This window comes from Gobio gobio (genome assembly GCF_949357685.1).
Source record: "Gobio gobio genome assembly, chromosome: 10".
In the NCBI taxonomy this organism is placed as follows: domain Eukaryota; kingdom Metazoa; phylum Chordata; class Actinopteri; order Cypriniformes; family Gobionidae; genus Gobio; species Gobio gobio.
Genome location: NC_137116.1, coordinates 22,779,308 through 22,796,314, shown reverse-complemented (window position 1 = coordinate 22,796,314; position 17,007 = coordinate 22,779,308). Strand labels below are relative to the sequence as shown.

Sequence of the window (17,007 nt, the reverse complement as noted above, 5' to 3'; positions counted from 1 at the left end):
TCATCTTCTTCTTCTTCCGCCACGAAGTCTATGGCAGCCCATAGAACCGTATGGTAAAAAGTTATGAAATTCGGCACACTTATAGAGGACGGTCTCAAGTGTCTCCATAGCAAGTTTGGAGTCTCTAACTCAATCCCTCTAGCGCCACCATCAGTCCAAAATTTGACTCATGTTTATGCTATTAACTTTTGAACCATAAGGGCTAGAAACAAAATTCTTTTTTCCTCTGATTCCTTGGCTTAAGACGATTCGATTGGAAACTATGACGTCATTTTCCGTCATAAAAATTTTCCCGCCATTTTTAATTTTCCGAAAAACCTACTTTTACGAACTCGTCCTAGACGGTTCATCCGATTTGCACGAAAATTGAACCAGATCATCTTCAGACCATGCTGACAAAAAATCTTGCAAATCAAGTTGATTCGTCAAATCATTTGCGATTAAACGCGCAAACAAATTTTACGTAGCGGTTGCAAAAACACACTTAAGGCAATATCTCCGCAACGCTTTATCGTATTCAAACCAAACTTGGTACATGTCATCACAAGCATGACTTGAGGCAACATGCAGTGTTTCGGCGCAGCGCCACCTACTGGTCCAGAGATACGAAAAATGGCTATTTTTGCTTATAACTTCTGAACTGTTTGTCCAAAAATCATAAAAGTGGTCTCGTTACATTCAGGACGGCATGCCGAGTCGTCTGATATTCAATTTTACCATATCGGCCATTTTGGCTGTCGGCCATTTTGAATTATGTGCTAAAATGCTGTATTTTATGAACACATGAACGGATTGTTACGAAACTCGGTTTGGGTCATCAACACGGTGCCCTGAATGAGCCCAAGAAGTTTCGAAACAGCGCCACCTAGTGGAGAATTTTTTTTTCCAAATGTTTATAACTTTAGGTGAGATTGACTTATTTTCATGAGAGTAACTTTTTTTGTCTCCTGAATCCTCGCCGAGTCCAACGATACCAGACTTGCCAGGTTTCGGCGTATTATTTGTGCAGCGTTGTAATTTAGCACTTTAAAAATATTAGCTGATATCTTCGAAACCGCTAGTCCGATCGAGACGAAACCAGCATCAGAAGTTCGGAAACATAGGTCGATAGCTATTCGAAAATGCCCAAATATCAAAATATTGATAGTAAGGGGGTGTAAAATCCAATCAAAGTCAGGTGTCAGTCATTTTTCATGTGTTTTTTCATATAAATGTATATAACTCCAAAACTAAACAAGATATTTTCACCAAAATTGACACAGACATGTATGGGCTCACTCCAAGGACACATAAAAAAATGATAGGATTTTGCCACTTGGTGGCGCTATAATAGAACAAAACATGAAATTCCCATTGACTACAATGCAGTTTTATGATATAAAATGCTATGCTTCACAAATGAATTGGTGTATCATTACGAAACTTGAAATTGGCCATCAGCACCATGCCTTTAAGCTGCTTAAACGGTTTCAAAACAGCACCGCCATGTGGTCCATACTTATAATGAAAAGGCCTCTTGAGGCTATATCTCTGCAATGACATATTGACACTATATTGACGCCCTGCTTTGATATATTGACACCAATCTTTGCATGTGTCATTGTTCCCTTATTCTGAACACACCACATCAATTTCGTAACTGTGCCACCTATTGGTTGAAAGTGATAAATTATTAAATCATTATTATTGACTGTATTTATCATTTTACAGCTATTTTGCCTAAAATCACCTTAATAGGTCTTTAATTGCTCATTGCTGCCGTTGATCTGACATTGCCAGCATTTTTGGCATGTCTTGTCTTCTTCTTTGCGCTTGGCCCCGGTATTGCTGCTTGCAGCTATATTTAGGGGCCAAGCACCGAAGGTGCGAAGGCACCTATTGAAACCGTTCCCGTTCCTATTATTATTATTATTCATCTTCTTCTTCTTCTTCTTCCGCCACGAAGTCTATGGCAGCCCATAGAACCGTATGGTAAAAAGTTATGAAATTTGGCACACTAATAGAGGACAGTCTGAAATGTCACCATAGCAAATTTTGAGTCTCTAACTCAATCCCTCTAGCGCCACCATCAGTCCAAAATTAGACTCATGTTTATGCTAATAACTTTTGAACCATAAGGGCTAGAAACGAAATTCTTTTTTCCTCTGATTCCTTGGCTCAAGACAATTCGATTGCACCCTATGACGTCATTTTCCGTCATAATAATTTTCCCGCCATTTTTAATTAACCGAAAAACCTACTTTTGCGAACTCGTCCTAGACGGTTCATCCGATTTGCACGAAAATTGAACCAGATCATCTTCAGACCATGCTGACAAAAAATCTTGCAAATCAAGTTGATTCGTCAAATCATTTGCGAAAAACGCGCAAACAAATTTTACGTAGCGGTTGCAAAAGCACTCTTAAGGCAATATCTCCGCAACGCTTTATCGTATTCAAACCAAACTTGGTACATGTCATCACAAGCATGACTTGAGGCTACATGCAGTGTTTCGGCGCAGCGCCACCTACTGGTCCGGAGATACAAAAAATGGCTGTTTTTGCTTATACCATTTGAACTGTTTGTCCAAAAATCATAAAAGTAGTCTCGTTAGATTCAGGACGGCATGCCGAGTCGTCTGATATTCAATTTTACCATATCGGCCATTTTGGCTGTCGGCCATTTTGAATTATGTGCTAAAATGCTATATTTTACAAATGCATTAGTGTATTGTTACTAAACTCGGTATGTGACTTCCACTCCATGCCCTGAAGGTACTCAAAAAGTTTTGGGGCAGTGCCACCTTGTGGTCAAAAGTTATAACAAACTTGACAAAAATGCTAATAACTTTTGATTTAATTAGTTTAGTATAATGAAACTGGTCATAATAATACATTCATTGGCTCATGCCGATTCAATTGCATCCTATGACGTCATTTTCGGTCATGATAATTTCCCCGCCATATTTAATTTTCCAAAAAACCTACTTTTGCGAACTCGTCCTAGACGGTTTGTCCGATTTGCACGAAAATTGAACCAGATCATCTTCAGACCATGCTGACAAAAAATCTTGCAAATCAAGTTGATTCGTCAAATCATTTGCGATAAACGCGCAAACAAATTTTACGTAGCGGTTGCAAAAACACACTTAAGGCAATATCTCCGCAACGCTTTATCGTATTCAAACCAAACTTGGTACATGTCATCACAAGCATGACTTGAGGCAACATAAAGCGTTTCGGCGCAGCGCCACCTACTGGTCCGGAGATACGAAAAATGGCTATTTTTGCTTATAACTTCTGAACTGTTTGTCCAAAAATCATAAAAGTGGTCTCGTTACATTCAGGACGGCATGCCGACTCGTCTGATATTCAATTTTACCATATCGGCCATTTTGGCTGTCGGCCATTTTGAATTTTGTCAAAAAATGCTATATTTTACAAATGCATTAGTATATTGTTACTAAACTCGGTATGTGACTTCCATGCTATGCCCTGAAGGTACTCAAAAAGTTTTAGGGCAGTGCCACCTTGTGGTCAAAAGATATAACAAACTTGACAAAAATGCTAATAACTTTTGATTAAATTAGCCTAGTATATTGAAACTGGTCATAATAGAGTCATTGGCTCATGCCGATTCAATTGCAACCTATGATGTCATTTTCGGTCATGATAATTTCCCCGCCATTTTTAATTTTCCAAAAAACCTACTTTTGCGAACTCGTCCTAGACGGTTTGTCCGATTTGCACAGAAATTGAACCATATCATCTTCAGACCATGCTGACAAAAAATCTTGCAAATCAAGTTGATTTGTCAAATCGTTTTCGAAAAACGCGCACACAAATTTTGCGTAGCGGTTGCAAAAACACTCATAAGCCTATATCTCCACAACGCTTTATCGTATTCAAACCAATCTTGGTATATGTCATCACAAGCATGACCTGAGGCAACATGCAGCGTTTCGGCGCAGCGCCACCTACTGGTCCGGAGATACAAAAAATGGCTATTTTTGCTTATAACTTATGAACTGTTTGTCCAAAATTCATGTCTTCCGCACCATGCTTTGAAGGTACTCAAAAAGTTTTGGGGCAGTGCCACCTTGTGGTCAGAGGTTATAACAAAATTTACAAACATGCTAATAACTTTTGATTAAATTAGCCTAGTTTAATGAAACTGGTCATAATACAGTCATTGGCTCATGCCGAGAACATAGATACTAATTTTGCCATATTTGGTCAAACATCATGTCCTCAATGTTCTTATTTGATCAAAACCTACTTTTTCAAACTCATCCTAGACCGGTTGTCCAATTTCCACCAAAATCGAATCGTATCATCTTCAGACTGTGTCAACAAAAGTTAGGGATTTTGCATCAATAGATGAAACCGTTTTTGTAAACCGCAGTGACGAAGTTGAGCCATGATGCCAAAATGACTCTTGAGGCTGTATCTCTGCAATGCTTTGACATATTGGCATCAAACTTTGCATGTGTCATTGTTCTCTTATTCTGACCACACCACATACATTTCGTAACTGTGCCACCTATTGGTCAAAAGTGATAAACCATTAACTTATATTATCAGTGACTCTATATATGATATTTCAGCCATTTTGCCTAATCTTCTTAAACTGTATAATTGTTAATTGCTGCAGTTGGTCTGACACTCTCAGACTACAATGCATTTTCAGCCTTTTGCCTAAAATCATCTTAAAACGTGATTAATTTCTCATTGCTGCAGTTGATCTGACACTGCCAGCCATTTTGGCATGTCTTGTCTTCTTCTTTGCGCTTGGCCCCGGTATTGCTGCTTGCAGCTATATTTAGGGGCCAAGCACCGAAGGTGCGAAGGCACCTATTGAAACCGTTCCCGTTCCTATTATTATTATTATTCATCTTCTTCTTCTTCCGCCACGAAGTCTATGGCAGCCCATAGAACCGTATGGTAAAAAGTTATGAAATTTGGCACACTAATAGAGGACAGTCTGAAATGTCACCATAGCAAATTTTGAGTCTCTAACTCAATCCCTCTAGCGCCACCATCAGTCCAAAATTAGACTCATGTTTATGCTAATAACTTTTGAACCATAAGGGCTAGAAACGAAATTCTTTTTCCCTCTGATTCCTTGGCTCAAGACAATTCGATTGCACCCTATGACGTCATTTTCCGTCATAATAATTTTCCCGCCATTTTTAATTAACCGAAAAACCTACTTTTGCGTACTCGTCCTAGACGGTTCATCCGATTTGCACGAAAATTGAACCAGATCATCTTCAGACCATGCTGACAAAAAATCTTGCAAATCAAGTTGATTCGTCAAATCATTTGCGATAAACGCGCAAACAAATTTTACGTAGCGGTTGCAAAAGCACTCTTAAGGCAATATCTCCGCAACGCTTTATCGTATTCAAACCAAACTTGGTACATGTCATCACAAGCATGACTTGAGGCAACATGCAGTGTCTCGGCGCAGCGCCACCTGCTGGTCCGGAGATACAAAAAATGGCTGTTTTTGCTTATAACTTTTGAACCGTTTGTCCAAAAATCATAAAAGTGGTCTCGTTAGATTCAGGACGGCATGCCAAGTCGTCTGATATTCAATTTTACCATATCGGCCATTTTGGCTGTCGGCCATTTTGAATTATGTGCTAAAATGCTATATTTTACAAATGCATTAGTGTATTGTTACTAAACTCGGTATGTGACTTCCACTCCATGCCCTGAAGGTACTCAAAAAGTTTTGGGGCAGTGCCACCTTGTGGTCAAAAGTTATAACAAACTTGACAAAAATGCTAATAACTTTTGATTTAATTAGCTTAGTATAATGAAACTGGTCATAATACATTCATTGGCTCATGCCGATTCAATTGCATCCTATGACGTCATTTTCGGTCATGATAATTTCCCCGCCATATTTAATTTTCCAAAAAACCTACTTTTGCGAACTCGTCCTAGACGGTTTGTCCGATTTGCACGAAAATTGAACCAGATCATCTTCAGACCATGCTGACAAAAAATCTTGCAAATCAAGTTGATTCGTCAAATCGTTTTTGATAAACGTGCACACAAATTTTACGTAGCGGTTGCAAAAACACTCATAAGGCTATATCTCCGCAACGCTTTATCGTGTTCAATCCAAACTTGGTACATGTCATCACAAGCATGACTTGAGGCAACTTGCAGCGTTTCGGCGCAGCGCCACCTACTGGTCCGGAGATACAAAAAATGGCTATTTTTGCTTATAACTTTTGAACTGTTTGTCCAAAAATCAAAAAAGTTGTCTCGTTAGATTCAGGACGGTATTCAGAGTTGTCTGATATTCAATTTTACCATATCGGCCATTTTGGCTCTCGGCCATTTTGAATTATGTGCTAAAATACTATATTTTACAAACGCATTAGTCTATCGTTACGAAACTTGGTATGGGTCTTCCGCACCATGCTTTGAAGGTACTCAAAAAGTTTTGGGGCAGTGCCACCTTGTGGTCAGAGGTTATAACAAAATTTACAAACATGCTAATAACTTTTGATTAAATTAGCCTAGTTTAATGAAACTGGTCATAATACATTTATTGGCTCATGCCGAGAACATAGATACTAATTTTGCCATATTTGGTCAAACATCCTGTCCTCAATGTTCTTATTTGATCAAAACCTACTTTTTCAAACTCATCCTAGACCGTTTGTCCAATTTCCACCAAAATCGAATCGTATCATCTTCAGACTATGTCAACAAAAAGTTAGGGATTTTGCATCAATAGATGAAACCGTTTTTGTAAACCGCAGTGACGAAGTTGAGCCATGATGCCAAAATGACTCTTGAGGCTGTATCTCTGCAATGCTTTGACATATTGGCATCAAACTTTGCATGTGTCATTGTTCCCTTATTCTGACTACACCACATCAATTTCGTAACTGTGCCACCTATTGGTCAAAAGTGATAAACCATTAACTTATATTATCAGTGACTCTATATATGATATTTCAGCCATTTTGCCTAATCTTCTTAAACTGTATAATTGTTAATTGTTGCAGTTGGTCTGACACTCTTAGACTACAATGCATTTTTCAGCCTTTTGCCTAAAATCATCTTAAAACGTGATTAATTGCTCATTGCTCCAGTTGATCTGACACTGCCAGCCATTTTGGCATGTCTTGTCTTCTTCTTTGCGCTTGGCCCCGGTATTGCTGCTTGCAGCTATATTTCATCTTCTTCTTCTTCTTCTTCTTCTTCTTCTTCTTCTTCCGCCACGAAGTCTATGGCAGCCCATAGAACCGTATGGTAAAAAGTTATGAAATTTGGCACACTTATAGAGGACGGTCTGAAGTGTCTCCATAGCAAATTTGGAGTCTCTAATTCAATCCCTCTAGCGCCACCATCAGTCCAAAATTGGACTCATGTTTATGTTAATAACTTTTGAACCATAAGGGCTAGAAACAAAATTCTTTTTTCCTCTGATTCCTTGGCTCAAGACAATTCGATTGCACCCTATGACGTCATTTTCCGCCATGATAATTTTCCCGCCATTTTTAATTAACCGAAAAACCTACTTTTGCGAACTCGTCCTAGACGGTTCATCCGATTTGTACAAAAATTGAACCAGATTATTTTCAGACCATGCTGACAAAAAATCTTGCAAATCAAGTTGATTCGTCAAATCGTTTTTGATAAACGCGCACACAAATTTTACGTAGCGGTTGCAAAAACCCACTTAAGGCAATATCTCCGAAACGCTTTATCGTATTCAAACCAAACTTGGTACATGTCATCACAATCATGACTTGAGGCAACATACAGCGTTTCGGCGCAGCGCCACCTACTGGTCCGGAGATACAAAAAATGGCTGTTTTTGCTTATAACTTCTGAACCGTTTGTCCAAAAATCATAAAAGTGGTCTCGTTAGATTCAGGACGACATGCCGAGTCGTCTGATATTCAATTTTACCATATCGACCATTTTGGCTGTCGGCCATTTTGAATTGTGCTAAAATGCTGTATTTTATGAACACATGAACGGATTGTTACGAAACTCGGTTTGGGTCATCAACACGGTGCCCTGAATGAGCCCAAGAAGTTTCGAAACAGCGCCACCTAGTGGAGAATTTTTTTTTTCAAATGCTTATAACTTTAGGTGAGATTGACTTATTTTCATGAGAGTAACTTTTTTTGTCTCCTGAATCCTCGCCGAGTCCAACGATACCAGACTTGCCAGGTTTCGGCGTATTATTTGTGCAGCGTAGTAATTTAGCACTTTAAAAACATTAGCTGATATCTTCGAAACCGCTAGTCCGATCGAGACGAAACCAGCATCAGAAGTTCGGAAACATAGGTCGATAAATACACAATAATGCCCAAATGTCAAAATACTGATAGTAAGGGGGTGTAAAATGCAATCAAAGTCAGGTGTCAGTCATTTTTCATGTGTTTTTTCATATAAATGTATATAACTCCAAAACTAAACAAGATATTTTCACCAAAATTGACACAGACATGTATGGGCTCACTCCAAGGACACATAAAAAAAATGATAGGATTGTGCCACTTGGTGGCGCTATAATAGAACAAAACATGAAATTCCCATTGACTACAATGCAGTTTTATGATATAAAATGCTATGCTTCACAAATGAATTGGTGTATCATTACGAAACTTGAAATTGGCCATCAGCACCATGCCTTTAAGCTGCTTAAACGGTTTCAAAACAGCACCGCCATGTGGTCCATACTTATAATGAAAAGGCCTCTTGAGGCTATATCTCTGCAATGACATATTGACACTATATTGACACTCTGCTTTGATATATTGACACCAATCTTTGCATGTGTCATTGTTCCCTTATTCTGACCACACCACATCAATTTCGTAACTGTGCCACCTATTGGTTGAAAGTGATAAATCATTAAATCATTATTATTGACTGTATTTATCATTTTACAGCTATTTTGCCTAAAATCACCTTAATAGGTCTTTAATTGCTCATTGCTGCCGTTGATCTGACATTGTCAGCATTTTTGGCATGTCTTGTCTTCTTCTTTGCACTTGGCCCCGGTATTGCTGCTTGCAGCTATATTTTACATTTGATTTCTTATTAAATGTCTTTAGTATTTCTTACCTCAATACTAATGTTAGACCTACCTGAAAAATTGTTTTTAAAATTAAAAATGCACTGCATGATCAAATATTTAGGTGAGATAGTTATATACATTTATTATATACATTTATTTGGGAAAGATGGCCTACAGTAGCCTTATGTTATCTCATTTTCTAAAATAAACACTTGGTGGTTCTTTAAGATCTTGACTCAGTTAATTTAGAGTTAGTTTCATTTCTACAAATGGTGCAAAGATTATCGTGCACTCTGCAAGATTATATATAAAAGATTGCCATTCCCCTGCCATTCTGTGATCAGCAGTGATCGGCAATCGGCAGATCATGATCTTGGTGATCGGTAATCGTGATCGGCCCCAAAAATGCTGATCGGAGCATCTCTAGTGATAATCAAACACGGTTTTAATGATAATTACATTTTAAACGATATTACTAACAGTACATTTTATCATAAAACCGGTAATCGTTCCATCCCTATTTGGTAGTAATCAACACCGAATATTCGAAGCTTCGGAGGGAGGGGGATGAATATATTCTTCTCTCAAATAAAGGCAGGAATCTCGAGAAGCGGCGCACGTCACTCGGGCAGGGCTTTTAGTAGGGATGCACCTGTATGAACATTTTTGGCCGATACCGATAATTCTTTATATTTGAAAGCCGATAACCGATATATTGGCCAATAAATCTAAATACAAATTTTAATAAACTTTGAGAGCCTGATTACAAAAACAAAAGGCTCACCATTAAAAGCCAATTCCCAAACACTTCAACATAAATCAAACCTATACAGTACAGTTGCCTATTTGAACCAGTGTGAGATTCCTTACCTTTTCAAATTAATTTTACACTCCTATGGCCAACTTACTTCATAAAAAAAAAAATTGTTACACTTTACAATAAGGTTTAATTTTTGTTAGCATTAGTTAACCAACAATGAATGAACAATACTTCAACAGGATTTATTCATTTTAGTGCAGGTTAATCTCAACATTTTCAGATACAAAGTTGTGTCTGTTAATATTAGGTAATGCACTGTGAATGGACTGTTAATAAACACATACATTTTATTACTAACATTAACAAAGGTTATTGTTCTCTGTTTGTTCGTGTTAGTTAATGTATTAACAAATGCGATCTTATTTGTAAAATGTTACCAAAAATTCTATTGCCTAAAAAAATAAAAATAATATACCTAAATAATGAAAACAAGTTATTGAACAGCATTGCTTAGGCTGCATAATAAAGAATCAGAATGCAAGTGGCGTGCATGAAATGAAATAGCCTCTGCACGAACAATAAGGAAATGGTTTTAATCAAACCGTATTGTTGATGGAAATAATATGAGAATAATAAAAGTGCTAGTTATTAAAAATAACGCTTCTGTGTTTTTGAAAAAAATATGTTTAATATTACAGTAATAGTAAACATCTTTAATATTGGCCTAGTCTATTAAATAATGTTGCTGTTTAGAGTGTGCGCTGAAGCGCTTAGAAGGTTAATTAACAACTAAACGCATCATATATGAGAACAATCAGATATTTATACAAAATAAATATAATATTACAACTTATATTAGCACAAAATCACGCATAGGTGAAGGCCTATAACTCCTGTGGATGCTCTTCCCCTGTTTGAGAGCGCGCGTTGAAACTGAAGATGATTACCGGGTACAATGAAGCACTGCGGGCTATTGACTTAACGAAACGCATCCTATATGACATTAATCAGATGATTATACTACAAAAACTTAATATTACGACTTGCATATGCTTAAAATGACGCGAAAGCACAAGCGAACTTGACTGTGCTGGTCAGAATGCGTTGTGGACGCTTCCCACAACAGCGCGCTGAAACACAACAACTAAACCCAGAGAATTCACAACCCTTTATAACAAAAATATTCTCATTACAGTGTTATGTATAGGACAGTCCCAGTAGTTATTAATGCTGTGCATTTCTGTTTGAAATGCGAGCGCTGAAGCTAAAGACCGGTACAAGTGCTTTACTGCATCGTTAATTAACCCAAACGCATCCTATATGAGATTATATACACAGAATAATAAATATAATACAACTTACAATGGCACAAAAGGCTGTGAATGCACAAACGAACTTGACTGTGCTTGTCATGAAGGTGTAACTCTGTGGGCGCGCTCTTCCCTCAACAAACGCGCTGAAACACAACCTTTTACAGCCGTATTCTCATTATCATTTTATGTAGATTATATGTTAGACTTGCGCTGCACATGTTGCACATAACTGTATTTTCCTTTTCGAAGTGATTCCAATCATATTTAGAGCAATTCAAAACCCATCATGGTGGACAGCGCGTCGGTCTCAGCTGAAGGAAATAATACATTATCTATCGGCTTGACTATATCGGTCAAATTTTCTTATCGGACCGATAACGATAACCTCAAAAATAATCATTTATCGGCCGATAACGATATATTGCCGATATATCGTGCATCCCTAGCTTTTATGCTCCGAGAACGGAGTCTTATGTGCAACAATGTACAGTCTTAAGTAGGGATGTCCAGATCAGGTTTTTTTGCCCTCGAGTCCGAGTCATTTGATTTTGAGTATCTACCGATACTGAGTCCCGATCCGATACTTCTATAATATAAGTATATACTTCTATATGTTAGTGGGCAGTAGATTATCTGTCATACCTCCTCTCTCCTTTTTTCATCATTCTCTCATTTCTATAAGCCTCCTCATTTCCATCACTCTTTCTTTTTGTCTCCTTCTCTTGCCCTGTCTCTTCCCCTCCTAAAGCTAAGCTCTGGCTGATGGTCTTTTCATTGTTTAACATTTTCTATACTAAAACAGCTGTCAAATATGAAATGTTTAGTTTGGCTACTTGCATCTCGCACCGTTTACTGAAGCGTTGTGTTACTCGCGCAGCAGCTTCTGCGTATAAAGCCTGCATTCTTTAATTTGATTGGTCATCTCAAATATTTTGACATTGATGAGCGGTGACGGTGACAGACCGCAGGCAGGGCAGCTCAGACAAGAAGATATCCTTGCAGCATTAAAGTAGTGTTAATACTCTATTAGGCAATTATTTCGCAACATTTATTACATTTAACATATATTAACACTTGCATATTGTTGCCCTTGACTGTTCTAGTTGCTCCAATTGCTCTCATTTGTAAGTCACTTTGGATAAAAGTGTCTACTAAATGACTAAATGTATTATGTACACCTCGGAAAAATACAGAGTCTGAAACCACATGATCGGGCCTGATTTCTGATCACGCGATCGGACCTGGACATCCCTAGTCTTAAGTGCAACATAGTAAAGCCATAATCAAAGTACTCTCTCAATATTCAAAGTGCAAACAGAGACCAGAGCTAAGATGGCTTTGATATTGGGAGACAGGCTATTGTATGTAGCCTAATTTGCACGCATCAGGGAGTTTGCGTTTTAATTTTACTTTTGCGATCACACATACTTTGTATAAGGAGCGGCGGTGCTGAGCGTGCATTCTACAAGATAAGACATTTATCAGATGCTTAGGCTCTGTTGTGCAATGAATCCTCTGCCATGGTCCTGTCAGTCATCTTGCTTTACTCTCGTCACATGATCAGTGAACTGTGATTCCTGCTGCACTGTGTGCGACTGTCTGCAGCTCGTTTTGGATGACCAGAGAAGACTTTTACAATAGTTTACCATTGGATCGACTGTTATCCAACTGAATTAAATGGTTTTTATATCTATAAAAAAGCAAAACGACACTGGACACCCATTCGCCAAAACATTGTGTATTACCTTTCCTATTTGGGGCTTTTGTCTTTTAATTTTACACCTAAATTGCAAATCACTATCAACCCACACCGATTCATAGTAATTAGTTATGTCGTTTGTCATTTGATGTTAATCAAACAACAAAAGAAAAAGACAATCGCTTTTGTACAAGCCATTTTTGGAGTTAGATTTAAATAAATGCTTTGTTTATAAGGAGGTTATTTAAGCCATGAAACTTTCAGGATGTTTTAATTGTTCAAAGACCTCATGTGATGTCAAAAGATCAAGACAATGACCCCTTTAACTCTCTTGAACACAAAGTAGCAAACTGTCTCAATCCTAATTGTGGGGGTTATTTTAATGATAAAAATATGTGCTTTAAAATATGGGGAAACAGTTGTAGTATTAATCCAACTGTTTCTAGTTTTCTCAAACCACATGATTTGAAGTCCCAGTAGCAGAAGTAGTGCTGGTCGAGTTACTCATCGAAATGTCTCTTGTCCTTAAAGTCCCTGTAAAGGCAATTCTGAGATTTTTTTCTAAACACATTATAAATGTTAGAAATGTATTGCTGAAACAAATTACAAAGACTGTGAACTATGTAGTACTGAATTCAAAAGTTAGACCGTTAAACAGTTTTTCACCATTGCTGTGTTCAGGATTTTCTGGGCGAGGCTAAAACGGTGGCTCGATGACGCACTGGAGCCACCGAGCCTGGCTCCTCCCCTAACAAACACGATCATAACTAGAGCACATTCGCATCAGTTCGCCCGCTCGATCGCGAGTTACTGTCAGTACTGTTAGTTACTATAGTCTACAACTTACAAAACAGCTTTCAAAACAAACACGATGATCAAGAAGAGGTGGATTAATTTTGTGAACAGCCATCTTGATGGAGAGCTGAGGATCACCACCGACGCCTGCCTCTGCAGTGACTTTACACCGGATAGTTTTACAAACTTTCACCGGAGACAACTGGGATTCACTGATAATCCGCTGCAGAACCGACTATCCCCCGCCCAGGCCTTCATCCTCCCGTCCCGCCGTCATCTGGTGCGTCGTGATAATAGACGGTCGTGATCAGTGAGTGTTGTCTTGTGTGCTACTGCAGCTTTCCCGCGAGGGGGCGTGGTTTCGGCGCAGACAGCGGACACACCCCCAGCGTTTGAGAGCAGAGAATGCTGCTCATTTTTTCAAGTTTTTGATAAGCTATTTTATGTACTTGCCGGATTTTTTAATGATTCAAATTTGGCTGGGTGGTTAATAACACATTTATCTGTGGTGTGAGAAACTCAGAACACATGTTTAGTTTTGACTTTACAGGGACTTTAAGTATGAGGAGAAGTAGCCTACTAGTGATGCTTACCTTGGCCAGCACCAACATTATCTGACATGTTTTGTTGATGGGTCATATTCAAAAACAAAATAAATCCCTTCATGTATTCCACCGATGTTTAATTTGGTGAAAATTAACAATTGGTAATTGTTATTGGTTTTTGTTAGAGCGTTTTCTTCACACTGTTTTAAAACCTTTTGGAAAAGGACAGTCACTGTGGATCAGTCCAGACTTATGTACCATGTTAAAGGGTTCATTCTTGTTTGCTTCATTAGATCTTGTTCAAAAATGATTCAGTAATATCATATCCAATTCAGTATGTCTGTTTAGTCATTGATAGGTAGACAGCCAATTGTCTACCTAAATAGTCTAAATGCTGATTCTTTTTCTGTTCTCTAGTCTTGGGACATTTTCTTCAGGAATGCTAATGCTGGTGCTCCTCCAGGTACAGCCTACCAGAGTCCTCCTCCACTGGGAGTGAATCTGGCCGGGCTTGCTCAGGCCCAGTCTCTGGTGGGGGCGCAACCGAATGTGGAGAAACTGGTGGAAGACCATTTGGCAGTCCAATCCCTCATCAGGGCCTATCAGGTACACAGATATTTAAAAAACCCTGTGCATTTGTTTCTTTAAAAATATTGTCTTGAAATTGATATCTCAGTGCTGCCTTTTAATGAGTTTGCAGCTTGAACCTTTAACAAGGTAAGAGATGCATTTAGTGTTCATTTTGAATTAAAAAATTTTTAATCAAAATGGATGCTTTTGACACTATTTGAGGTCACAGGAGAACATTCACTAAGCAGATAGTAGAGGTCGACCGGTATTTCAGTTTGCTGATAACAATAACTGGAAAATCTACCAAATAACTGATTAATCAGTTTATAGCTTCTGAAATCAGTAATACAAATGAAAAACTTTTTAAACTTTATTAAAAAATTAACAATAATGACTTAACCATGAAACAAATATAAAAATTATGTATAAAATGTAGACCAGCAGAAAAAGCATTGAGCTCAGCCGAAGCAGCTCTAAATATTCGCTGTGCTATTAAATCAAAGATAAATATTATGGAGCAATAGATAGGGGTGTAATGATATTCAGACCAAACCGAAAAACCGCAATACACCACCCACGGTTCGAACCGCAATACTCTCATGTCGAACCGAGCGCGCCCCGTCCCCTGCTGCCCCAGCCCAGCTCTCACTTCACCTTATGCCACAAAATAATTTTTTTCTTCCTTGACATTATATCAAATAGTAATTAATTAGTACACTTTTTACAACTAATAAGAGCTGTATTTTTACTAAATATTATTATAATAATATTATTTACTAAGTATACACTAATTTTTGTCTTCCAAGTGCATGTCACGTCACTTGGGCGATCGCTCAACCTGCATGGTGTTAAGGGCAAAGAGAGCCAGTTTCCCCATTTAGCCAGGTTGGCTAAATGCTACCTTGGAGTCCCAGCAACATTGTCATGTTCGTAGCTTGTTACAAAATAAAAAATCAGAAAACCGCTTTTCCTGTCATGTAAGCCATTATACTGTGCTCGTAGCACTCGCTCTTTAGTTACACGCGAGCACGCAGCGGCGCGCGCCCTATCACGTCGTATACTATAAGCGCAAGAGAAACGCAATGTTACGAAGTCAATTTGTAATTCATGAAATAAAAGTAAAGTACCAATAACAACGTAAATGGTTCGATGTGTGTTAGCTGGGAAGGATTTGCATGCAGTTATGATGTGCATTCTGTTTATCACGAGCAGTTTTCATGTTTCATTAACAGTTCATGAAGTATTGTGTATTCGCCATAGTAACTGTTGCTTCCATAACTACAAAATGCCACTTTATTTTCACTTTATTTTTTTATTTTTAAATTAGTGTGGTGGCTACTCTATAGTATTAACAAACTGCTTTTTAATGTCTAATATTTAAAATCTTTAACTTATAGGCCTATTTATTCATCAGTATTAGTCATATTCATACAATTAATGTGTTTGTAATGGCTACAGTGGGACATTACTTGTGTGTGTCATCAATTTCTTTTAAATAAATATGCTTTTTTTTTAAACATTGTGGTAAATGGTAAAATGAGTAGATTATTTCTGACTAGTCTACAGTGCAGACATTTATTTAATTTAATGTATGCTACCTGCTCTAAAGAAAACGGAAAAATGTAATTAAATGTAAAAAACGCCCCCACAAGTATCACATTACTACTTAAAGTTCTTGACACTTTATGGTGATAATGAAGATGTGCGTTATGTAAATAATGCAGTGGCCATTTTGATATTATTCTGTGTTTATTTGACAATTTGAGCGCAATGAGCCGTGAAAAAAGAACTCAATGTGGTACCTGCACTGGCAGACACACGCCCGAAGTGAACAAAGCACAGACCGCATGCGATCATGAATGTAGTTCTCTTTTGTCGTTTGTGCTTGAATGGTCAAATACACAGTGAATAATGTCGAAATGCCATATTCACGTAAACAGTCTGTGTATGTCTTAACCCTTTCTCACATAATTTAAAAAAATGATGTTTACAAAAAGTTTAATGCGACTTATTTTAGAACATATCACCTTATTATTTCTATGGTGATGCGTCAGTCTTGTCACCTGACACACCGCAGCCACAATAGTTCTGTATGACCTGGATCGCTTATTTCGTGTTTCCTTTTTTATTAAAAATATTCACAAACTTTTTAAAGGGGGGGTGAAACACTCAGTTTCAGTCAATCTCATGTCAATCTTTAGTACCTATAGAGTAGTATTGCATCCTTTATATCTCCGAAAAGTCTTTAGTTTTATTATATTTATAAAAGAAAGATACACTGTA

General features: G+C 37.9%; 1 protein-coding gene across 9 annotated transcripts in view; it reads left to right on the top strand.

Annotated features, from left to right (window-relative positions):
- The window catches only part of ogdha (oxoglutarate dehydrogenase a), a 135,443-nt gene that overhangs the window by 12,316 nt on the left and 106,120 nt on the right, over positions 1-17,007 (top strand). For all 9 annotated transcript variants that reach the window (XM_079827901.1, XM_079827899.1, XM_079827897.1 and 6 more), the window contains one exon: positions 14,572-14,760. In XM_079827901.1, coding sequence (XP_079684027.1) covers positions 14,572-14,760 — 189 coding nt within the window. The remainder of the gene's footprint in view (positions 1-14,571; positions 14,761-17,007) is intronic.